At 47.3% G+C, this 26,478-nt stretch overlaps 1 protein-coding gene across 1 annotated transcript; it reads right to left on the minus strand.

Annotated features, from left to right (window-relative positions):
- LOC144943764 (twinfilin-1-like) lies at window positions 1–25,832 on the minus strand. The gene is made up of 9 exons (XM_078871567.1): window positions 25,611–25,832; window positions 13,953–14,030; window positions 10,173–10,351; window positions 9,524–9,619; window positions 8,533–8,637; window positions 7,870–7,995; window positions 6,940–7,090; window positions 4,640–4,761; window positions 1–3,552 (listed from the first exon to the last, which is right to left on the minus strand). Exons 1-9 carry the CDS (start codon window positions 25,633–25,635, stop codon window positions 3,382–3,384), a joined length of 1,053 nt encoding a protein of 350 aa, XP_078727693.1. The 5' UTR covers window positions 25,636–25,832; the 3' UTR covers window positions 1–3,381.
- Window positions 25,833–26,478: the final 646 nt, after the last annotated feature.

A 26,478-nucleotide genomic window follows, 5' to 3' on the forward strand; every position in this document is an offset into this window, starting at 1 on the left:
ACAGTACCACCCTCACCCTAACGAAGCGAATGCAATGATACGCAACAAACTTTAAGCAACATCTGATGACGAGATGCCTACAATGCAGATGCATCGTGCGTGGTGTGCGCTCTCATATCTTTGTTAACAGAGATCATTATTTAACCATCTGAGACACATGACTCACTGGACATTAAAATCGTGTTTAATTACATACTCCTTCAGAAATGCCACTTACGCCATTCCTAATACTATTGCAATAGTTCTGTGAAGCAGATAAATAAACTATACTTGAGCATTTGCTGCACGCTACTATTATTTGTGTACACGACATTGAATGTGGCTGACCATGCTCATATTTGGGGTACCTTGCTGAGCCTCTAATTAGTTCCAGGTTGCATTATTAAACAGATCCTTATTCAAAACATTAATAGATAATTATGCCTGTAGAACAATGGATAACGTTATGTTTACAATTTAACAAACTCCTTTTATTTATTTTATCACAATTTATGAACAACTTTGAAAAGGCACTCCCTTTTCATACACACATGCAGAATACAATTGCATTTAACAAAAGAAAAATAGGAGTAGAGCAGGATAAACACGCTCCAGGACTTGAGGCCACAAAGTCGATCTCTTCAGTCTATCAATCTATCAATCAATTGCGATGAAGTTGCTACTTAATAATATGTACTGTAGATTAATATATCTTTCATAAATTAGTCACTTGATAGACCTGTAAAGCAAGACTTTGTATGACCACCAAATTTCTGGCCCGGAGCCAAAATAATTAACATTGGTCAACACAAGGGGTGGTCATAAAGTTCTAACAATAGAACACTATATAATCACAGGCTCACACTTATAACCTTATTAGTTTTATACATAACCGACTGCACTACGAACCCGGTGCCCTGAGTTCGATTCCCAGCCACGGCTAACCTCAATGGCGGGTGATATTTGCACCTGTTCTGGACTCCCTCTTTCGCCGACCTGCATCGACCAGTGTGAAGTTTCCTCAACCAACCCATGTGACCAAGAGCATGGGGAGGCCTTCATCCAGCAAGAGGATTGACGTCGCGCTGTACATTTGTATTTCTACAACCGACTCAACATCAGGATCGAGAGGAGCCAGTGAGGTGGTTCAGGCACCTGGTAAGGATACCCCCCCGGTAGACTCCCCCTGGAACTCTAGCGGGCAGGACGGCCCACTGGGCGAAGACCCCAGGGCAGAGGTCGCAAACGGGTTTTGATTCCTTACCCGTACCCGGCCGCACCAGGGTCACAAATGGGTACCCGTACCCGGCCGGGTACAGGTAGCCGTATCCTACCCGTACCCGTACCCTACCCGAAATGAGTGACAAACGGTTACTCACCAGTGACTAACGGCCTACCCGTACCCGTACCCGGCCGCACCAGGGTCGCAAACGGCTACCCGTACCCGGCCGGGTACGGGTAGCCGGGTATCGGGTAGGGTACGGGTATCGGGTACCCGATTGCGACCTCTACCCCAGGGCCGGCCCAGGACACGCTGGCGGGACCGTGTCGCTCGGTTGGCCTGGGAACGCCTGAGAATTCCCTAGGAAGAGCTAGAGTCTGTGTATAGTAGTGTATAATGTAGTGTATAGTAGCGTATAGTGTAGTGTATAGTAGCGTATAGTGTAGTAGAACTGGAGTCTGTCGTCAGGGCAATGGAGGTGTGGACCGCCCTACTCAACATGCTGCCACCACGACCCTCACCAGGACAAGCGGACTGAGAAACGAATTTAGCATCAATTCACTTAGTTTATCACATCACCGGTGCATAGAAATACAAATGAATATCATACAATATTGGATGTATAGAATCTTATTATGGAAGGGTTTAAATATAAATGTTGGGTATTGCATCGAAGAAAAATGATGTGGCTCAGTGGGTAGAGCAGCAGGGCTCACACCTACGAGAATGTGAGTTTAAATCCTGGTCAGGGTCAACGCAATCCGTCAATTATCACCGTCATCATCAATCATAACCATCATAATTTCTCTGCAGTTTGGTAATACAAGCACCGTCCACTGAGGCTGCACCATAGCAATGTGGAATTTCTGCCACTGGCTCAGGATCAACGATGAAAATAAGCACTGCCCAGTGTTCGTTTAAACATGGGAATGCGATGATGCCATTTCATGTTACTCAGACTTCCGATTGCCCATTGTGTTCAACTGTCAGTGTTAGAAACCAAAGCAGTTCAGGCAGACATTGCTCGCTGTTTTGTGTTCCAATCATTGTCCATCGGAGTTATGAGGCTGAGATATAGCTACAAGATAGATTATGAGAATATAATATTGAATGTGTAATTCAGTGTAAAATATAAACAGTACCACTCAAACTCCCTCTCGAATTAACCATGGCATCAGCTTGATCTATATTGAATAAAACTCCCAAGAACTGAAACAAAGGTGCACTGGCTAACACAAAATGTCCAATAACATAACGTATGAAGGCCACACTGTTAAAAGAACCCATCATTATGCAATTATAAGGTAGCGTGGTATTATTGTTTTCTAGAGTTGCATTTTAAACTGGGATATCAACATTTTGATGAAAATGTTGATGCAGCTGGCTTCAGTAAAAAAAAATGCTGTAAATCAACACCCCCAATTTAAATCAAGTCATTGTGCAGGTCTACAGACATTGGAATGATAGCACTTAGTGGTTAAAGTCACTTCTCGGTCAAGCAACAAAAATAGTGCCATATATGTTTTGCTTTGCATTCACGCACAAATCTCTTAAGAGCATCGCTCATTACACCGCATGACAAACGCCTTTTCACACCATCGTTTCTGCTTTAAAACCACCGATTTGCTTTTATAAACCTTTCTCAGTTCTCACGGTCGATGAGTCTGCGGCTTTATTAGTAACTAATGTGTTTTTTCTCAATGATGTTATTTAACTTTACCTTATGCAACACAAAAAAAACTACGCAGAAAGATACCCTCGCGCGACAAATGTTCCAAACGCGACACTCGTATGCGACAATACATGTACAAGCACTATCTGTAGTAAAGTTTTTTTTCGTATTTTCTCAACAAATTTTGTTACTGAGATCCGTTCCTTTCCTAAACAGCAGACATATAGGGCATGGTTTCTGCCACCATGACAGAAAAAAAGTGGCTCATTGGGCCGTCTCAGACACATTTTGCTACCAACGAAGCTCAAGCAAGGGGCCTCTTGAACCATGAACCTTTCCCCCCCCAGCCCCCCACCACAAAGAGAACAAAACAAAAATCTGGCCCAAACCACCACGGCCCATTTCCTTTGCTGTTCGTTTCTCACAACGACCCGTGACCCCCATCAATGCCCCCCCGCCGTCCTGCCGGCTGCAGGCGCGAGCGCGTCCCTCGGCCCACTGACGTCCTTCACTCGTCGGAGAGCTGCGACAGACCCGAGTTGCGGATGATGCGCCTGAGTCCGCGTTTGCCAGAAGGCCCACGCGGCTTGGCAAACGCCTGCGCGTAGGCAAGTTCCCTCGGGTGGACCTCTTCGTAAAGGAACTCAGTCGTCAGCTCCGCGCCGTCGTCAATCTCCAGCTGAAGCGTGGTGAGGACAAGGAGGGAGAAAGGGAGAGGTCAAGGGGTGAATATGCAGGGGTCAGGTTCGAACCCACGACCACTTTGTACACCAGGCGCGGTAGTTAACATCTGAAGGAGATCCGCTGTGAGGGTATGGTGGCTGTTATAAGGACGACTGTTCGGGAAGGGTGCCTGAGAGGGGAGTGGGTGAGAGGTAACGGCTGTGAGGAGTGCCGGCTATGAGGGGTGAGTCAGCGGTAAAGAGGGTGACAGAGGGGGTGAGCGGTGGTTACAGTGGCTGCGGGGACGCTGATGAGGAGGGCAGCAGCAGCAGCTGTGGGGACATCGTCGAGATGGCCGTCGTGAGAGAGAGAATTACTGCGCCGAGGATAATCGAGGGGACACAGCTGCGAGAAGCACAGCTAAGATTGACTCTCAATGAGGAGGAGGAGGGTGATTTTAGGAGGGGTCGGTTCTGTAAAGGGACTGCTCAAAAGGGAGGATGGCTGTGCGGGGTGGATAACGGTGAGGGGGAGTGGGGTTGCTGAGAGGTGGTGCTTGCAAAGAGGGTTACGATGTGAAAGGGTGGCTGTAAGAGCCATGGGTGTGTGATGTTTAATATTGTTTGTTTTGCATTCTTATTTACTTCCATATCACATGGCCGGTGGAGATGGCTGTATGTGTATGCATCGTACGCAGCCAACTGTGCTCATTGGAGGTGCAAAACATGTGAGATGGTGTGAGAGCGGCTGTCTGTGGGAAAGGAGAGGGGGGCGATGAGAATGAGGGAAGCTGAGTAGGGGGCAGCTGTGAGAGGAGGATGGAGAGGGGGCAGCCATTGGAGAGGGGGCAGCTACAATTGAGGGCAGCTGTGTCATAGAGGGTGGCTGTGTGACAGAGGGAGCAGCTGTATGAGAGGGAGTGACTGTGTAAAAGGGGCATGCTGCGCGACAGACGGGGGCATTGTGACAAGGGCGGCTGTACGATAGGGGGAGGCTGCGTGAGAGGGAGCGGCTGTGTGATAGGGGACAGCTGTATGATCGAGGCTGTGTGACAGGAGGCGGCTGTGTCCGCCGTGAGTGTGGCTCTGAGGGAACCCGCTTGCCTTCTTGGCGACGTCCAGGCCGATCTTCTTCTCAGCGACGTCCAGCAGCGAACTCTTGCAGCTGGAGTACAGCATGCGCTCCTTGATGCTGCACTTGTACCCGGGCATGGAGTAGATGAACACTGTGGGGTGGAGGCAGCCACCACGACGATGTCAACCATTCAACGAGCAAGCGCCAGAGGTCGCAAACGGGTTTTGATTCCTTACCCGTACCCGTACCCGGCCGCACCAGGGTCGCAAATGGGTACCCGTTCCCTACCCGTACCCTACCCGAAATGAGTGACAAACGGTGACTCACGGCCTACCCGTACCCGTACCCGGCCGCACCAGGGTCGCAAACGGGTACCCGTACCCGGCCGGGTACGGGTAGCCGGGTATCGGGTAGGGTACGGGTATCGGGTACCCGGTTGCGACCTCTGGCAAGCACCCCACCACTTCGTGAATGCAGTGATGCGTGCACACCCGTAATGGGCGACGTAGCTGCCTACCGCGTGTGCAGGCGGTGCAACTGCACGGGGGCACATGAGACGAAGGGGCCCAGGTGCTGGTCTATGAGATGAAATGTATCTCGAGCCACCCCCTTTCATCACTTTTTGTGTGATTTGTTAACCTTTCCTATACTTTGCACTCCTATCGTGTTTATGTACTGTTTGTTGTTGTTACTTTTCTTACCCCGTGCCCCTACTGGACACCTGCGAAAAAGAGCTTCACAGCTCATCGGATTCCTCCTCCAGCATGAATCAAGATTCTGAATCTCTTGCACCGGGGCCCATACCAACCACGCTAATCTACTGCTGCGGCTGATGGCGTGCGGGAGTGTGTGCACACATGAGATCCAGAACTTTGGAGGCAACGGTTGATGTATCGCACGGATGCGTAAACGCTCGAAGCTGCTGGACTACAGGCTGCACATGTATACAAACAGCTCTAAGGGTAAGCGGAACGGTAATAATGCGTGAAAAGGGTGGTCCTCAAGCCAGAGACAAGTGCGATGGCCACAATTGCACCTTCCGTGTGTGAAATTACCCTTCTTTGTTTTCAGTTTGTCATCGTTTACAGAAAGGGTTAGAATTGGTTTGAACGTTAATGGTCACCAGTCTGAGCATGATTACAAACAGCGACAATAAACACTAACACTGGCACACTCGCACACACACACAAGACACCACAATTCGCCTCACAGGCCGTCCAGGCAAGGGCTGCTCAGTCAGTGTCCCCTTGGCGCAATCGAGCGACACGGAAAAGTGCTCACTTTAACGGGTGTCTCCAATGGAACCTCATTTGCCAGTAAAAATATGATAATTGTTTTTTTACCCTTCTATCTGGCAACAAAACTGACACCTTTTTTTACAAGTAGTCATGTTCACATAGACCACAATACCTGCAGTCATAATGCAAACAAAAAACATAACTCTGATAATGTGCACTGTTTTTTGTTTGCATTATGACTGCAGGTATTGTGGTCTATGTAAACATGACTCCTTGTAAAAAAAGGTGTCAGTTTTGTTGCCAGATAGAAGGGTAAAAATCCAATTATCGGGTGTCTCCAAGTCACACACAACCCAGAAGTCACCGGTTTGAGTCTATCTCCCGGCGTGGCAGTTGAAACAATGGGGCAAGTTTATTAACCCCCCCTGCCCCCCCACCTAACCCCGAGCCTCTGTCGACCCAGCCGCGTAAATGGGTTCACCGAGATAAAAAGACTACAATCTATTTTTTATTTTACAAGGTAAGGCCCACGTGGAAATGTATAGTCACAGCCAAATACTCTAAACGTATGTTGATTCTAAATGTGGAGGGAAAAACAGGAGGATCCGGAGAAAAATCCACACGACCACGGGGAAAGAGACACTGCAAACTCCAAATATCCAGCAGGTGTGAGGGTCAACGATCGAACCCACGACCTCTGGCATACCAGGCGAGGGAGATAACATCTCACCACCGCTGCGCCTCAATTGACAGGTCGGATCTGGTGGGTAAAGTGTGGGCACTCACATTTATTCCAAGACGCCTGACGAGCACGGAAGAGAAGGCCAATAACAACTCCTCTTACTTGATACAACAATCGTGCTGTGACGGTTCCACCTGAAGACGGAAGCTTGTGTTGCCTCCGAAACGTCGTGATTTTTATTTTATTTTAATTTAACTTTTATTAATTTAAATTAAAAATTTTTACCTACGTGACTTTACCGAAAAAAAACCCTAAGAATATGAACTCCATAGCGGTTCTCTAGAACTCCCCCCAGATGGCTCGAGCCAGCTACGCCGAGTGGCAGGTGCGTCGTGGTGCTAGCACGTACCGACGGAGTGCAGCTGCTCCCCCTCGTGCATGTGCGTGAAGAGGAAGAAGTGGTAGCGCGCCGCGTCCGACGGGATGCGGCACGGGAGCTCGTCCACGGTCGTGCGCTCCGTGTGCTCCAGGTTGATGGTCTCCAGATTCAGGTCGATGCTCTGGCACAGGGTGGTGGTCGGCCGTGAGGATCGGTGCGTCCACACTCAGAGACCGAGGCTACGCTCTCCCATTTAATCATTTAATTTCCCTCCGTACGCGAGTGTTTAGACTGATTTAGATAATTCTGCTGCTGCTATAAGTGTCCAATTGACAAGCCGCTTTGTTGAGATATCATTTGTGGCCAGGCCGCTTTTGAACAATAAGTTAATATCTCAGTGGGCTTCACCTGGTAGGATGGGGATGGTTCAGTTTGATTTGTATGCGTTTGGGTGATTTGATTATCTTTCTTCTACTTTGGATTACTTTCGTATTTTTGTACTGTTTGTTGTTGTAACGTTCTTACCTGCCCCTACTGGATATGTGTGAAAAAGAGCTTCATAGCTCATCGGATTCCTCCAGGATTAATTAAATTTTCTGATAAAATAAAATATTCTGTACATATGGAAAACGTCATTCATCCGTATGCGATTCTGTCGGTCACAGCACTTGCTTGAATTGAGAGCTAAAAGTAGTTTTGAGAAATGAAGAAAGATCCAGGTAACCCGTTGTGGACAATATATTTACAATTAGCATTATTGATCTGCAATGTCCATGAAACGACATATTAAATGTGTCGTTTTATTGATGACTACCCAGGTTTCCATCGAAAAAATATTCACAGTTAATCACTTTACTCTCACGTGGCAGGCCACCCTCTTGCTTCAGGCTCACATCTGCTGCCGCCGTGCTCCCCAGCGTTCCGTAGCCACGCTGCCCCGACCGTCACCGCCGTACTCACCAGCTGCACGTAGTTGATCTTGCGAGTCTTGAGCCGGTAGAGCGCCTCCAACGCCCTCTCCTCGATGGGGAAGGCCACGCCTTGCAGCGTCTGGTGCTTGCTGTCCACGCTGATGTCCGTGTTCACCTGAAAGGTTTTTTTGAGCTGTTGAATTCCGGCGAAATGTGGCCGCATTTACCACTTTAACAAAAATTACATATTAGTCCCCCCCCCCCATTCATGGAGATTTTCATTTTCAATTGGAGAGGGAGTGGCCGGTGCGATGTGGACTGTTAACTCGTAGGGCCCAGAGAGATGGCTATTTCACATCCTTGGGATCACAGACGAACAGTACAACAATGGATTGTCCAGCACTGCCTTCTGCCACCTCTACCACGGAGCGACCCGGTCTATAGACTTCCATCCATGCACGATGGTCGCCCATCCAAGCACTATCCAAGCTCAGGCCTGCTTTGATTTTGAGATATGATGACATTGAGTGCATTCCGGATGACTTGGTCACAGGCACTGTTACCGGCTTTGCACAGCATCTGGGTACAGCCAGTATCCTAACAATGATTCTTGAGACTGAATAAATCTTTTCTGGGCAGCCAAAGAAATATTTTTTTTCATCTCAAGACCCCCGACGATGATGTTATGAGGTGGGGGGGGGGGGAGCGCCACCTCATTCAATTTTATCCGCTGCAGCTCCTCTTCCGCTGCCGTAAGAGGAGCTGGCGCGGAGCGAGCGAGTAGATGTCTGTTGTAGCCGTTGTAGGACACGTCGTCCTGCACACAGACACACACACAGACAAAGATCCCCCGTTTAGCCTTAACAGACTGCTGGGGCAAGTGCTGTTAGCGAGTAGCACCTATGAAAGCCGGCACGGCACATGACGGGGTGGCTGGCCAGCACAACGCCCGGCCGCCTTTATCTCCCCAGTGGCGATGTTTACTACACACCGCACCGGGTAGTCGTTTGAAATTGAGGCGGCCTAGGGGCAGCCGAGGATCGGTTCAGATAATCATCACTGGTGTTGACCTTGAGCGGGAATCGAACCCACACTACACACACACAGACAGACGCCCACTCGCCCAGGTCGGGTATCAAGCCCAGGGTGATTTGTACAGAGTGGCACAGAGTTGCTTCACCAGGAACTGAGTTAAAAGTGAAGAGACGGTGCCAGTGGTGGTGGTTCAAAAACAAAAATAAAAACACCGCCTTCGCCATTGCCACTGGCTTTAAACAGAAAAGTACAACACACAGCAGGCTCCACGGAGTAGGAAATGGCCCTTAAACCTCATTAAACCTACTAGGAGCGATTCGGAGGCTCAAAATGTATGCGTAGAATGATGCACGTGAGAATTAATGACTCTGTACTTGTACGTGCTGCATGTAACAGCTTCACGTGACTCCTGCATCCACTAGAGGCCGCTACATGCACCATAACGACAATACAAGAAACACTACTAACCGCATAGGTTTTTGCGGTCGTGCTGTATATAGTGGTGGTGTGTGTTTTCGGGTTGTACTTTGCGTTGTTCGACAAACCATCGTGCTGAACAACACGCGGTACAAACCGAAACCACACCGGAGAGAGCCAAGAACCAACTTCTGAAATGTCACAAAGGACACCGGAGTGAAATCCTTGTGTTGGCGTGAGGTGTATCTCACCAGGGCTGTCCCAAACATCTCCTCCTTGATGTGGCCTCCACCAAACTCATTCTTCACCGTGGCTCTGGTTGCAGCGTAGAGCATCTTCTGTCTCACCTGAAGACCATGGGTGACAGCAAAGTTCGCATTTAAACTCGACCTGGTCAAGACACTGGAACACAACGGCCAGCCAGCAGTCGCGAATTTTGTCACGGGGCCTTCGATGTTAAACAAAAAACTGTTATAGACTCTGTAACGTCTGTCACTGGTGGTGACACGGGCTAGTGGTCGCGCGTTTTGCTGCATATTGTAGAGGTTTGTGGTTTGAGACCAGGCTGCCCTGCTTACTATTGCGGGTGTATTTTCCGTAAAATATGTGGCGTTTTGCATAACCATGGATATTGAACATCCCATGACGTTATTAAAAAAATCAGTCGGCTACGTGAACTGGCACCATAGTGCAAATAAAAAAAAATTACTCAATCGGGTCAAATCACACAGCAACATAGCACCCCTAATAGCAGACTATACCCCTCTGAGAAATATCGTGCCTTCGTGATAGCCTTGTGCGATAAGAAATGTGTAACTGGCCCAGTCTAACGCCAGTGGTGGCGCTGGTGGCGCCGGTGGCGGTGGCGGTGCTGCTGCTGCTGCTGGGTAGGGTTATCACCGGCGAGAGGTCGGGCGACCAGGAGATGAAGAGCCACTCGTAGCCCTGGGCGTTACGCGAGTCGAGCCGGAGCAGGATGTACGTCGGCTGTTTGTCCTCCAGCAAGGGCAACATCAGCGCATCATAGTCGCGCTCCCACGGGCCCCCCGGCCGCCGCTGGGCAGCAAGCACCAGCTTCTCTGCGAAGCGGAAGCGGTCGGCACACACGCTAGTTAGATGCGTCTCGTTCGTGCAGAGCCACCCATCCCTCCGTTCGTCCCCGTTCATCTGAGCCGGGCGGCGGTGGCTCTGCTGCTGCACTCGGTCTCTAACCCAGCGCTGCTTAGGTAGCAGCGAGGGTTGGCGGATCGTCGCACAGATGTCGTTGTGAAACTCCCTTCTACCCGTGGGCATCGAGAAGGTGCCATACCCTGGCTCGCCAGGAGAAGGCGGTACAGCAAGTGGACTTATCGGCATCTGTTTCCATCGGTACGGGGATAGAGCGTTGTCCCCTTGCGCGTGTGGGTTTTCTCTGGGAGCTCCGGTTTCCTCCCACCGCTTTGTATGAACACAACTCATCATTATTTGGCTCACAACATCTTCTATTATAAAAGCCCGATGTAAAAGAGTTGGATGAGTCAATGTGGCTTTCCTGGATGATTAAGTAAATCATCATTAATTGTATGTAATATTAAGTACATCTGTCTGTCCACCTGCTCTTTCCATGGCTCCGTCAATGGCTGAAACCAAGTGATTAAAAATGTTAATTATCATTTATTGTCCAAGGACATAAACATAATATACAGTCCACAAAACATTCCAAAATCCAGATATAAATACGCATTTCTGGTCTGAAATTAAGTTATGTAGGTTACCAATGGAAAGATTCAAAAGCGTATATTTTATTTTGACGCTACAGTATCTTATTGTGTTTCATTACCATTCATGTCTCAATTGTGCTATTTGCATCATGTAGTGATGAAGTGAGTATCTACTGAATTGACAGTGCTTCGCAAGCACAAAAAAACTAAAACTCAAAAGGAATAAATGTACTGTATAACAGGTGACGAATCAGGTAATGGGAATCATTGGCGAATGTGTTGAGCTTTCATGAACGCTTGCAGGATCGAAGAGCTCTCTAGGACCGAGTTCCCCCACCTGTGGTGTCGTACTTGCAGGGTAGAGAACAAAGTGGTGGGTTGTGGTGACCCCTTGATAAAGCTGCACTGCCGGCGAAGCCATGAAGTGAGCGGGGCTCACCGAATGCGCGAGCGACTTTCGTTGTCGCTAAGCGACTCGGTGTTTGTTGACGGTCACTCTGCCGGGCCGTGCGACTCGCCAGTCCATTACCTAACGGTCTAAATTAGACGCAGTCAGTCACGCAAGGCACGCCGAGAGCCGATCAGCTGAAGCCAAGCGCCTGCGATACTGCTCGTGAATGTTTTAATTAACGACGTGGGTTTGTTTTCCACATGAGTACTCGATTTGTACGTGACGACGACATTCCCATAACCGAGTTCAAGTCCTGGTCAGTGTTATGGGGGGGGGGTCACTCATTATCTGTCTACAGTCCACACAATTGTGTACCACTTTGTAACAAGTAAATAGCGGTTGTCCTATGTGTGCAATGGCGCTGCCTTGGGAGTGTGGAATTTCCATCACTGATTGAGGACAACCAATTAGAGTGAGCACCGTTAATCGTTATTTTAGAGAGGACGTACATTGACTACTGGAAATAATCAACAATAATGATCGTATTCCACCGGAGCACATTCGAATTCAGTCCTCCCAGACGTCAAGGTTTTTGTTAAACGAGTGGCCACAGATGCCACTAGCAGACAGCTCAAGTGTATGGCATCACCACTGGTTCACACTCTAAATCCGCCACCTCTCCTCTCCTGGTCGCAGAGTCTGGGCACGACGGCTTTGGCAGCAGTCCGCATTGGCTCGCATCTGTCGGCTGCAGCTACTGCAGACGCAAAATGTCCTCGGGGGCTGCCTCGAGTGGATTTTGTCACCAAAGCATCTTAATTGTTGTTTACAATAATTGTGTGACTGTGAACGTATTTTAGATTAGCCGTCATTTGGGCTATAGCAACGAGTGATTAACACCTTTGCGCAGAATAGCTTTCACATTTGAATTATAGCTTATTTATTGAGCGAAATGCTGACCAGATGTAATTTATCTGGCACAAAGTGATTGAATTAACATTCCATCTGCTGTGTTTGTTGTTGGGTTAGATCGCGTAAATATAAATGTGTCGTTAAACATAACACCACCCGACACGGCCAATTAGTAAGGTTTGTCACGTAAACAAAACATGCAATTGATTACCAGCTCAGCACACCGGTGTGTAGGAGAGTAAACCGATAACATTGCTGTGTTTCTCTACGGGCATGGATTCTGCTGCACTTCTATCAAAGTCCAGCTGAGTAGTGCTCGCGGTTAGAGGTCTCGCAACTCACGATCCAAAAGTCAAGAGTTCAATATATGTATATTTATACTTCTTACACAACCCACCAGCCGCACGGCCTTCTGGGAGTGCACAGTTTCATCACCGTTGTTTCGAAAAAAGCAAACTCTGCACTCGGTTTGACACAATACCTCGTCGGCAGGGGCAGGCCTGCTTGAATCAACGCTGGTGAACTTCCACTCTTACAGGTAAGGCCCGCCCTTCACGTTATGGGGGTCCCAGTTATTTTCAGTTGTATTGTAGAGCTATTGTCCGCTTGTTTATTTTGTTCTTCACATATCGGTGGAACGCGGTGATCAAGTAGCAACGTTTTCTCTTCTTTGAAAATCCCGGCAATTGTGTGAAGGCTGCGTCAACACGGACGACGCAATAAGACTTGACCCTCTGGTTACACCTTGTGCCCGGGTTGTTATAAAACAGTGCCTTAGATCACCCGCGTGAGAACATTAATTCAGCTCACATGTGAACGAACTGCCACTGTTTCAGGCTGTTAAAAAACACTTAGCAACTTAATGGTTTGCTTTGTGCTCTACGACCGGGAGACCTTAATTACTTTATGGGTTAAAGCAAATACGAGCAGAATTAAATTCTGTCCCATGGTGAGACATGTCCCCACCATATAAGTGCGGAATTCCCACGGCTGGCCAGGACAGGGTTCGGCAACCAACAGAGCAAGAAGGGCCACTTTTTCCCCTTAGAATTCAGGAACAAACTCAATGTTTCGAGGGCCGCAATGCACACGGTGAATACGTGACGGTGGTCTTTCATCAATATATTCAGGAAGCGGTCCTTAAAGAGCCGCAGGTTGCCGACCCCCGGGCCAGGAGGACCACCAATGGAGTTGAGCAGAGCCCAAGGCACAAATGAGTATGGGGAGACACCCACTCTCTCGACAATGTCGTAGCTCCTCCACTCCCGTGGTGAGGAGCAGACAGCTGGGCAACAATATCAATTGTTGCGCCATACTTCTATGCTCCCACATTTATGAGTCCCCGTTTTTACAACCCTGCGCGAAATCAGCGTGGTGATGTTTCAAACTCACGTGGCGTGGAGAAGCCCTCATCCAACAATAGGATGGACCAAAGCGCTCGTCATCTACACGGTGGTCCAGATGTCTCGTGACCCCAAATTAATTGACCCCTCGCATTTTTTTTCCGTTGCACAATCATTTCTGTTGGAAATAAGCATTACTTTAAAAAAGTCAATGAAGATTTGGATAATTAAATGCGGAGTCACAAGACATCTGTACCACGCTTGGGAAACATCACTTTTGTCGCGGCTTTCAACAGAAGCTGCTGCGGTGTGCCACGGTGCGCTGTGCCCTCACCATCCTTGATGGAGACCTTGATGAGGCGAATCTCTCCATCACGCGCCTTGGAGAACACCTCCTTGAGCTCCGTGGACGCTACGAGCACCAGATACATGCCGCCAGCCGCGTTAGACGAACCTCGCAGCGAGCAGACCCACCTCACGTACGTTGAATTTCTTTCGCACCGTACCAAGCCAACCGTGCTAATCGGAGGTGGTGTTGGTGGGGAGGCGGTGGGGGAGATATAGAGGCCCTGGCTGGGGCTCAGCCGGGCTCAGACACCCTCCGCTGAGAAGCCACGAACTTGGAGGTTGCCCGTCGCAGTCAAAAGAGTCGCACAAGCAGCCACACGCAGCAACAAACAAAAAAAACGACGCGCGACGGTGGAGCGCGTGCCACTCGCAGGGCCTCCAGCTGCCGCGTCGTTGGCTCGAGTCGGATGTCGTCCGCCTGCCAAGCTGAGGTGTGCACGGGCCCCCTAAGCTGCGGTGCTCTCTGTGCGCGCGTGGACGTGGAAGTCTCCAGCCGGGGGTCTCTGGGTGGCCTGCCGAGGGGGGACAGCGTTTGCGTAGCCACACTGGGACAACAGGCTAAATATATAACGGCGGCCGGATTGAAGACGCTTTATGTATCGCCGGCTCAGGCGCATGCTATCATGGACTAAATATAACCCACTCCGTGCGGACCGCAGGCCAGACGACAAGGTCTTGTGACAAGGTCTAAGCAGAAATATCCACAAGCGGTTATGGAATGTGGGTGATTGTAAGTATTGTGAGTAGCAGACGGTGTGGCGTGAAGCCTGGCGTTTCACTGCTTTTCGAGGCTGCGTTTCCAAGTCCGAAAAAGGAGTCTGCCTCGTGAAATGGCTTTGTTGATTCTGTGAGTGTCTGGTGCAGCTCTCGGTGACTTTCCGATGACGTACGTAGGCTGGTCGTGTATACGTTACGTGTAAATAATGACGGTAGTAATCCAGGGCAAGAAAAGAAAGTCCTTAGGAATGATCCTTTAGCTTAAATAAAATGTGTCTATCCCACGATGGAAGTGTACCCTCTGCCTGTTTCGTAGCCTATTCAATTGCATGTAGAATATTAAAGTTCAGCATAAAAAACGAATCTGCCAAAATTGGGAAACGTCTACACAGAAATTAACGTGGTGCTTCTGGAGATTTATTTTTGGCTTTGGTCTAAAAACACTTTCCAGCTGTTGATGTTTTTTTCGGGGATTGATTTTCTGCCCGTCTGACAGATCCAGCTGTTGATGCCGCTTCAAGCAACAACTTTGCATCGAAAACATTCGTCCCGAGTTAGTCTCCACGCAATTTGCGTGACTGGGCTTGTACAAACTTGATGTTGAGATGCATATTTCACTCACAGCCATGCTTCCGATCCTCGTGTTAGTAAAATATTTACCTCGAGTAGGGAAGTCACTACATTTATAAACGCGCAAATCGTATAACCCAGGTTATCAAATCACGAGTTGTGCGTTTTTGATTATGTAACGTCGAAATTATGTATCTGTCTGGGGCAAATTAATTTTAACTTGCTTACATCGCTGATTAAATATCACATGTCCAAGTTTCCATTGCGAGAGTGAGATTGTATGACAAATACAGACCGGTGAAGGTTTGTAATAAAGCAAATTAATGAACGTGTGTGTGTGTGACTTTGTTTGAATAAGGGACTGTTTAAACGTGAATTGTACTGAATAAACAAATAAATGTGTCGCTCTCGCTGCCATCCCTGAAATATTTTCATATTGTCGAGTGACACTCTTCATTCTGTACAGATGCCAGTTTCAGGAATAACCTCTGGTGAGATAAATCTGAGTGGTGGTTCGTGACGGAGCGATCCCAGCGGCAATATCCTTCACGTAAACACACGGCGTGGATTGTAATAACAAGGTCTTCTTTGCACATACAAATTAACCCCGCTGACAAGCCAGTGCCCAAAGCACCACACGTAAACGATTCACCAACCTTCGATATTAACACTGCAGCGTGGTCGAGAAATATTACCGAAGCATGGAAAGAGGGAGCTGGTGTGATACAAAGACAATTGAAGAGGTGCTCAGAGGGAATGGCCACAAGCAGGAATGACTAAGAAGTCTGATTAGAAGGAAGGTGGCATACGCGTCCTCAGAGGGTCAGCTGGAATTATAACGAAGGTGATTGCGCAATGGAAAGCGCTGGTGGGAAACGGATCAGCTGGTGGGACAATGTGAGGACCTGGAAGAAACCCCCCCCCCCGCCCCTGTATTTTGGATGATTTTGGTCGGGGAAGCCGCCCACGCGTTACACTAATCTGGAAGGGGTCTCTCCATGAGAGGCGATGAATTCCGCAAAAGATGGAAAGCGTCTGCCATGGTTTAGATCAGTCGGTGAGCAATATCTGAACCGATCCTGAGCGCCCTTCTTCACCAACCCACATTGACCAGCGTCATCCAGCAGCGGACTGACAAAGGGCTGAAATAATATCATATGATGATAATAATGCTACTACTGGCTTAACACGTAGGCTTTCGCGACCAATATCATCCATGGGTTAGATCGCGAAACGTCGTACTCAGATTGTAAATGTTGTGGCTTGGCTCTCCAACACACCGGTTAGTGCTGTACTAGTGACGAATTGGCCACGTTCTGTTTACGTGACAACCCTTACTAGTTGGTTGTGTCGGGTGGTGGTGGGTTTTAACGACACATTAATTTATTTACGCAATCTAACGCAAAAAAACCTCTATTATGGATACTACTACTACACGCCTAGTGTGGTGGTGCTCATCTATTTAAGCACCGTCCGGGGGAGGCAAGAGTTCGTGAAACTCCCAAACTCGCCGGGCTGCGAGGTCGCCGGGAGATGGCAGCACAGCAAGTGGGATCATCGACCCAGCCGTGCGGACCTTTGAGTGTGCCATCGTGTGCATGTGTCTTCTCTTTGGGCACTCCGGTTCCCTCTCATATGCGAGACATCTCTTAAACATAAATGATTAAACATCCCGTTAATGCAGTAGCCTCCTGGAGATGAGTCTTGGAACACCCAGTGAGGTTTCCCTGACGGCGAACAGCCACGCACCGTTGTGGCCGAAGAGGAAAGAGTTCTTTCCATGTGTACTACCAACTATGACCTGGGCTTAGAAACGTGACCACTCACAAAGGGAAATGGAACAAAAGCTAAAAAGAGCGCAGAGAAGCAAGGGAGAGGCGCATGCCTGCAATTACACGGGAGAGAGAGAAGGGAGATCACGTGGATCAGGAAACAAACACAATTCTGAGACATCGTATTCACGGTTAATACAAAGGAGCGGGCTTGGGCAAAATCCACCACGAGCCAGAGTGATGAATTAATACGCAGCCACTTACTTTGTTACAAACATACTCTATCCCTCCACTGGCATGAAGACTCAACTCTTGCAGTTCCCGATCGGCAACCTACTACGTAGATACGTGGCGTCTTTAGTTATCAGCAGGGTGGCGAGCATGAAGGCTGGAAAACATGTCCTTTCATTTCTAAATTGAGTTATTTTAACAAACTTTAACATCCTTGCTTCGTGCATGTTATGTATATCGTTTATTGTTACATTTGAATCACAGTTCCTATGATCACTGTTACATTGTTTTTATAGCTTTATTTTGGTGATTTCGAAAACGTATGGTTAAGCCATGTTTGTTTGTTGAAGTACAGAGTTAGCCTGATAACTTTAATCTAAATTGTCTTATGGTTCTAGATTTGAAGCTTTCGTGACTGCAAGGAATCATCTTCTTAGGTTTTTTCGGTAAAGTTTTTTTTTTTTAAAGGTTTTTTCGGTAAAGTCACGTAGAAAGCTGTACCTTGATACAGCTAATCTGGCTGTGACGGTCCCACCTGATGACGGAGACTTGTGTTGCCTCTGAAACGTCGTGATTTTTGTTTTTATTTTATTTTACTTTCTACGTGATTTTACCGAAAAAACCTAAGAAGATGTCTTATGGTTGTTATTGTTTGACTTGCATCCCACTGGGATTTTTGCACACAGCATTGATATACGGTGGGTTTTTTTGGAAGACTTTTGCTGTTTTTTCCTGGATTTTTCTGTTGCGTGTAGTCACTTTAAGATGTTCTTCGTTCATGTTTTTGTTTGTTGCGGTTGCACCCGAGTCAAGAGCCGCATGGCTCACAGGGCTACACCTAATAAATGAACTTAACTGAACGTTCAGACCTCAAGCACACCGATTTGATTCACCGTTTGGCCATCCTTCGTTTAAACAGGTAAGTGGCCATTGAGAGTTACAAGGCGCGCAGCTTGTACACATGACAATCACTGTGCCACTATCAACCCTGCGCCTCCAAAAGTGCTCGATTACAGACAAACAACACCATTTCTCAACAATGTCAACAGTGAAACCACTTTGTACCGATGGTAAAGTGTGCAGAACAACACTGCGCACAATGGAGCGAGTGTAGCACAGGAAGATAACGGGTTAATTATTATGTTTTTTTTTATAATATAAAGCTGTTTATACTGCCACGGGGAGGACAGGCAGATCTCGACAATTCGCCCACGTGGTTGGCTATCTGTGAAACTACTGAGGTTTCCAGAAGGAGAGTCCTAAATACTCTTTGAAGGTGTCGGTGATGGTGAATCAGATCTCTGTCCGACTGAAGTTCGTCGGAACTCTGTGATGTCTACCGCGTGTCGTTCGGCACGATGCCTGACGTTTCACTCCACGTGTTCGGAGCTTCTCTCTGTGTTTCCTTATTTTGTAACTGTCCCTTTTTGTATATAAACATGTTTGCTGAGCACAGGACATCAAAGGCTCAAAAGAGCAAGCGGCTAGCAATCAACAGCACGATCGGAGTTGTAATAGTTAAGAGTTTACCACTTTTTTTTAATTGAGCAACGTTATTGTCAGCTTGGGGAAAGAGACGATGGGAGAGAATTTCAAAGTCACTGAGCAGGAAAAAAGCAACATGAGAAATGTGTTGACCTGCTGTGTGGTGATTGGACGCACAGACAACCCGGTACAATTGAGTCATCAACGTGTGTGGCGGAATCGATGAGTTTCACGGTTTATTTTGTTTAACCAGTCGAGATATCAAGAGTCGTCTCAGTTTCAAAATTGAGCTGGGGCATTAGTCTGCCAGTAGCGGGCAATGGTTGTTTATGCATAGTCCCAATTGAGTAATGAGTGAAGTTCATTGTGTCACTGCCTGCCTGTGACTGCATCACGCCACGGTGGCTAGGAGATGTTAACGCCCTCGCCTGGTGTGCAAGAGGTCGTGGGTTCGATCCTGACCCTGACGCCTGCTGTATATTTAGAGTTTGCATGTTCTCCCCGTGGTGGTCGTGTGGATTTTTCTCCGGGTTCTCTGATTTTTCCCTACACGTTTAGAATCAACACGCGTTTAGAGTATTTTTTTTTAAAGCGAAGTTATGTTTCTTATTGTGCCACTGCACAATGCTGTAGTTACACACACACACAGCGCTCCATTGCGGAGGGCACGCGATTACCGCGCTGTTCCCACCCGTTGAGTAATGTAGATGCCCAATCCGATGTCTCGTAAACAAGCCCCGGTCCAGCCTCAGACTATACCCGATATCTTCTTCTTGGTTCTTTCGGTAAAGTCACGTAGAAGGGAAATAATAAAATAATAAAAATAAAACAAATAAAATAATTCTCACGACGTTTCGGCCACAACGCAAGCAGCTGTCCTCAGGTGAAAACCAGGTCCGTCGAGGCGACAGTCTGAATGAAACAGCACACGAGCTTTGAGCATATATATAAGCTGGGCGCCTTGACAAATGAATTTGCATCTTAATTTTAGAACTGTCGTGACTGCAGGAATTATTATTTGGTTCTTTCGGTTAAGTCACGTCTAAAGATAAAATAATAAATTAAATTAAATAATAGAATACGACGTTTCGATTGCAACACAAGCAATCATCATCAGGTATAATGAAATAGCGACATAAAATCTAACCAGAAAACTATAAACAGACATATTAGCAGACAGATATCACCAAGATACATAGAGAGAGCAACACAGGTAACAGAGAGAGGTGATCGTCTCTGTGGGGTGGCCTTAAATAGACAGAGGAGGGCGGACGCAGAGAGAGGGAGGGGGGTTAGAGAAAAAAATAGCATATCAATGAGTGAATTTGCATATCAAGAGGAATTTAGCATATTTATGGGAAATGCAGGAATGTGATTAGTACTACATATGCATGTGCATTATGCAGGATTAACAGCATCAAAGGGAGCTGCAGTTGCTGCTGCTGCAGTTGCTGCAGTTGCTGCTGCTGTTGCTGCTGCTGCAGTTGCTGCAGTTGCTGCTGCTGCTGCAGTTGCTGCTGCTGCAGTTGCTGCTGCTGCAGTTTCTGCAGTTGCTGCTGCTGCTGCAGTTGCTGCTGCTGCAGTTGCTGCTGCTGCAGTTGCTGCTGCTGCAGTTGCGCTGCTGCTATATATTTATCCTCTCAACTTGTTATAATGACCGTGCGAGTATAAATGCAGTTGTGCGATACAAATCTGTGACCGTGTCATGTACATATCGCGAGAGAAACAGAAGCAACGAACACATTGAAATTCTTAGTGTTGTGTGACCATGGTACTGTTGTTTAATAAATCATTGCTCGGGAGAGACAGGCAGACAGACAGAGATAGACATGCATGCAGAGCAGGCAGACTGGCAAGCAGACACACAGACTGGTAGACTTGCAGGCAGACGGCCAAAATTTAATTCTCAGCACATTTCAAACGCAGCTTTCGTGACATTGGATGATGATCAACTGATGTCCACATGCCGTATATACCGGTAACCCAGAGGAAACTCTGTCCACCTTCTGTTGACATTTAGAATCACACTGCACGGGAGGTGAATTACACGGTTCACTAATGATGGGGATTGCGAATGATTCCAATGTCCGAGGCTTAGCCAGTTGTCGGAGTTGATTGGTTTCATTCTCACCAATACAGCCACTTGGTAAATTCTGTAGAATTCCTGTCTGTTCTGTTGCAAAAGTGACCATCGAAGATTCTGTGACATCATTCTTAAGAGGAGCATTGGTGGGTGTCAGTATCACAGCCCAAATCAAAAAGTTGAAATGAGCCACAGTAATTGCTGATGAATAATAATGTCCTTTACGGTACATCCAAGGAAGAAGCCACACTGAGCCTCAAGATGTGTTTTTTTCTATTCCCACCTTCATCAACGTGCACTGACCAGCGTGGTGAAGTATGGTCAAATAATGGCCAACACCTGCACAGCAAAATTGAGGCCCTCGTTCTGCAGCAGTGAATCGACAAAAGGGTTTGTCCAGTGCACACAGAGACCGTAAGTTGCACAGGGCTTCGTGGCAAACGGTCATAATGATCTTCTTGTCCAGTAAAATGCACCGGTTAAAACCTTTGCCCTGTGTTTACGGCGCTGTGGCGTTTGGCATTTGGCGAATGTGAAAGTCCGCGGCAGGAGAGAGGTCTGCGATAGGAGATGTCAGCCAGACGGGAGCTGGGATCCGTGAAAATAAACTCTTTCAAAACACATGGGTGCGGCATCGTGCCAAGCCGGGTGTTTGACGTTGTCCGTGGATTGATATTTTTAGGGTCTGTTGATGTTGGATAAAACACACAGCACGTTGAATGTATGCCTCTATACGCGTTCTGTGTGTTTAGAGTGAGGAGCGGTCACCCGGCGGTTCGCGCGCTGCACTACAGAACCGGCGACCTGAGATGGACTCCTGCCAATGGTTAACGTCAGTGGCGAATAATAATAATATATAAACCCGTTCTGGGCCTCCCCTAGGTCAACTCGGCCGTAATTGACTATCTGGTACGACGTGTAAACGTCACCAGTGGGAAGACAAAGGCAGCTTGGAGTCGTTCTGCGCACACCACCTCCTCAAGCGCCGTGCCAGTCTTCATAGGTGCTCGCTAACTGCACTTGCCCCAACAGTCTGTAAGTCTATATGGGGATCCTTTGTCTTTGTGTCATTCAAGCCGTTGCGATGATACCAGCGCCCCTTGGTGCGTAATCTTCACCCAGTCGTCCCTAGGAAGGACTCCCAACATTGTGTTGGTCACGGGGCTTGATTGACCATACTTCACCATACCTCACTGGTTGTTGACTTCACGCTGGTCAGCGCAAGTTGGTGAAAGGGGAGTGTGGGGGAGAGGTTCAGGTGTCCATCGCCACTGGTGTCAGCTGTGGCTCAGAATCAAATTCAGGACTCAGAGGTTCATAGCGCACTGTGTTACCACTGCCACCACTCTCCCCTAGGTTTACTCAGCCTAAAGTGAGCACCCGATGCAGAGTGCCTGCGTTAGACTCTAAAAGATTTTGGTCATATGCCACCCTAGTCTTCACCAGTGCTCTGCACAATTTTATTCTGTGCCAATCGGCTGGCTGAGGTTGTGGCTGGCTGGTAAAGACGGTGGAATATTTAGAAACTTGGAATTTTGTTTTTATACGTCTCGCACGGGGAGATCGAATTGAACCGACGACCCCTAAATCTCACCGCGCTAAAGTCCAGCGTGCGAACTTAAATCATTACACCACAGCAGCATCCCTTGGGACTGTACTGCATCACTTCAAACGTTGTGTAATTTCAATGCACAGTTTTTTTTGTATTTACGGCCGTCAAATACCCGTGTTTATTAGTTGCTCAATATTCCTTCCAGACCCCGTACTTGTTCTCTGCATTGTTGAGGTTTTTATTTTTGTTGTCGCTGTGCTTACGGAGCACCGCGGATTTCATTTTGCCTAAATGAGGATCAAGCCGTAAACTTAAAAACGATCATTAATTCACAATAATCAACCGTTACTAAACGTCGCACGAACCTCTTAGGTCTTCGAAAGCTTTCAAATAGCGTTCATCTCTCTTTTTAGTGCGGGCCTGTTCACAAGGTTGCATCTATGGTGCGTTCCCGGCCTTCTTTACAGCTCGCGAGGTCTTCAGTTCGACCTTCGCACCAACAATTCGAGTGTGCGTGCCGCAGATATCGCTCTCCCACATACAGCAAGCGTGCTATATAACAACAACAACAACACGTCCCAGGTCAGCTACAAGTGTAATTTTCAAAAGAGTAGCATGAGTTCGTGGCTCTGGTGGAAATTCCACAGTCGTATGAAGAGTGCCAGTTTGTCCGGCCAGGTGGCACCGAGATTAGAATCCTTGACTCTCAATCAGAAGGCTACGAATTCAAATCGCAATTTGGGGAGTCAACTTCGGCACATAATCCATCCCTGGTTGGATACAATTATCCCAGCCTGGAGGTGGCCGAGTGGCTCAGATGCTTAGAACGTTGAGCGCCGACTGCTAAGAGCCTGGGTTCGAATCCAGGCAGCCGTCTGTGATTAAACCATGTTCTCGAGTGCAGTAAGTTCATGGTCTCAGCCGGTCACCAATGATTAGGCAAAAAAAAATGACGTTAACTTTGGTCCCGTGCATTGTTTAGCTAAATTGCAGCTTTGAGAAGTAAAAATCAGTTTGACTGTCATGCGATGAACATTACTCGCAGACGCCAGAGATGATTTTAAAGTCCTGGGCCCTTTATGTATGGAACAAAAGTCACTTGAACGATTCTCAGCGGTAGTTCTGTGATATCGGCTTCAGTGAGTCCATTCTCTAACACACATGGTCTCACCGCTTTGCGAGAGGTCCACATGGATACTCAGTCTCATGACACTGATATCACCATCGGGATAACATTGTGGGGAAATGACAAAACCGTGTTCAAACGAGAAGTCAACAGAGGCCATCCATGCAGAGGACTGAGCTAGAAACACGCGTTTAGAGTTACGTATTTGGCTGCAATAAATTTCTACATGCAAGCCGCTTTATTTGGCTATTAATTGTGGCCAGGTTGCTTATGAAAAAAAAACTATAGAGCTCAGTGGGTCTGATCTGGATCAAATTTTTTTGTTTTTACTAGTGTCGTTTGCTTCAGCTGATTCACACTGACTTTTCACCTTTGAACATAATACACATCACCTGTTGACTAACAGTGTATCCCGGCACGAAATTAGATATGCGTTTCCTTCTTTGAAAGAGGATAAGTAGATAGTATAGGCGGCGTAATGATGGATGCTTCTTTTGTTAAAAGGTATAATATTACATGCCACACCTTAGACTTTATAAACATACGTCTATTGAGATCTACACTTTATTGTAAACAGTGGCCACAGAAACTGCACTGTTTAAACAATACACGGCTACACACAATACGCCGGCTACAGTATATTTTTAGTTTAACAGCTACAAGCATACGGCGAGAAAATAAAAATCACCAATAAAACTCACGAGTATTTAGTAAAAACATGCAATGTATTTACAACGCGCACAACAAAGTAATAGGCTAGCATACACACACACACACTTACATTTAAATTTAAGTTAGCACATCTAAATATTACTCTTTGGACTTTTCACAAATAATTATGAATATCGAATAAAATACGAAGGTATTGTTCCGTGTCAAGGAAGGTCGCAACATGTCGCATGACTAGAAGGATCTTGAAAAGTAATTTAGTAGTTTTACTTTAATTACCGCTAAACTAACAATACCATAACTAAGGAAAACAATATTAACAATAGCCAACATTTCTGTTATGAATACAGCAACGTGTTAAATGCTTGACCTTCCGTCTAATTTGAGCACGAGTAATTTTTAAATAAAGTACAAACGTAGCTCAGGATTTATCGATGATTGTATCGTGTTCATTTCTCCCTGCCGTAGGCGCGTGGCATTTCCACCAGTCTTAGGGACGTTAACGCAAATGAGCATCATTCATGCTCGTCTGAGTATGCAACCACTCTGGCATTTTAACTTTGGGGTGATTCCAAAAAATATTTCAGACACCAAATTTAGCTTGAGCAGTAATCTGTATGTCATTCTTTGGCTAACCGTGAATAGTGACAAAAATGGTGTCCCAAGGATTGGAACGTGTCTGACTAGACGTCTGCCAGGGAGATGGAGCAATGAAATCAGCTCGTGTGCAGGTGCTGCGTGGATTGTTACATTGCAGGGGATGGCGAGGGCGTGCTTAGGCTTTCATCCAGCAGTGGATGAACCATGGATGCTGCTGCTAATGATGATGATGGTAATGACGAAGAGGTAAGTATTTAACAAATCTAAAATGTCCCTTTGTCGTTATTCTCACGTTGTGCTCCAGCACGTTTGCCCGGCAAGTTGGGAACTCATTACAAAGTGACGACTTTGAGCAGAGACACACACACAGAGTAGAAAAGCCAAAGTAACTTAACAAAATCTGGCTGCAGTAAAATAAGAGTCGTTCTGGGAGGGCGAAATAATAAACCCCTCGCGTGAGAAAAGGAAACGTGATGTGAAAGCGAGCCACACTCGTCCACTGGTCGGTGTGCTCACTTACACGGTCAGACAATAACCACACGACGTCCCCTTTATTCGGTCATTATGTTTGAACGTTATTATGTGAACTATCTCAGGATTTTTCTGAAATCTTAAGCTATCGCACGCAACACAAATATGTGATAATACCTATTGATTGCATTGACAGTGTTCAGTCCAGACGTTACCTATTCTCTTAAGATTTATTTTCTTTTCCTGAAATGAATAAACCACTTTAAGCACACACAAAGACAAAGATTCCCCATATAGCCTTAACAGAATGTTGGTGCAAGTGCTGTTAGCGAGCACCACACACACATGAGCGCACACACAGCACTTACCTTGAATACCCGTTTGATGAGACATAGCAACAACAAAAAACGCCGAATCAAAACAAAATCCACCTAAATGCAAGTCCAGGTGACACCTGGCTTCTGCGATGGTTTCAACCTCCTCCTCTCTCTCTCTCTGAGCCACACACACACAGACGCACACACACACAGACCTGTCTCTAACCACCTCACGTCACTTCCTAAAGCCCTCACCCGCCTCTCTCTCTCGCTCTCTGCACATTGCAAACCTCGCCACACGTGGCACCGGCGTTAAGAAATGAAGGAAATGGGGCCCCCCTTTTTATTTTTGGGGGGGGGGGGGGTCAGCCGGTCGGCATGACTACTCGTCGTCGCGACCCCCCCCCCCCCACACACACCATGCATTATTGACGTGCCGTAAAAGTATATGAACGCGTTAATTATTGATGTGCCAGAGACCAAACTTGGTTTAAGTTAACGTTAGGCATGTGTGCAGAGCGTTACGCGCCTGCAGGATCGAGCACGTGTATCATCAGCGCTCACGTTCCAAATATTGCCCCGTGGCAGCGTGGCCTCATTTGCTCGTCATCTCTAATGCGACTCGTGAGCACTGCAGAATTGAGGAGGAAAATCAGACACGTGGACATTATTAATGACGATTCTTGTCACCATGACCCTGGCAAGCGGGCACACAATCGGCAACGCTCGCAAGCGATGCCACCGACAGAATGCGGCTGATATATACCACAGCTCCGGAGAAGGAAACGTGTCCGTAGTAAAACAAAAACTCAACAAAATCGTCAATAATACTGTGGCCGTAATCAATAAATAACAGTCGACGTTTCGGGTAATGGCCCTTCTTCACAGCACTCAGAGAGAGGCAGAGTCTCTCGATGTG

The sequence above is a fragment of the Lampetra fluviatilis genome, chromosome 32, assembly GCF_964198595.1.
Source record: "Lampetra fluviatilis chromosome 32, kcLamFluv1.1, whole genome shotgun sequence".
Taxonomy (NCBI): Eukaryota; Metazoa; Chordata; class Hyperoartia; order Petromyzontiformes; family Petromyzontidae; genus Lampetra; species Lampetra fluviatilis.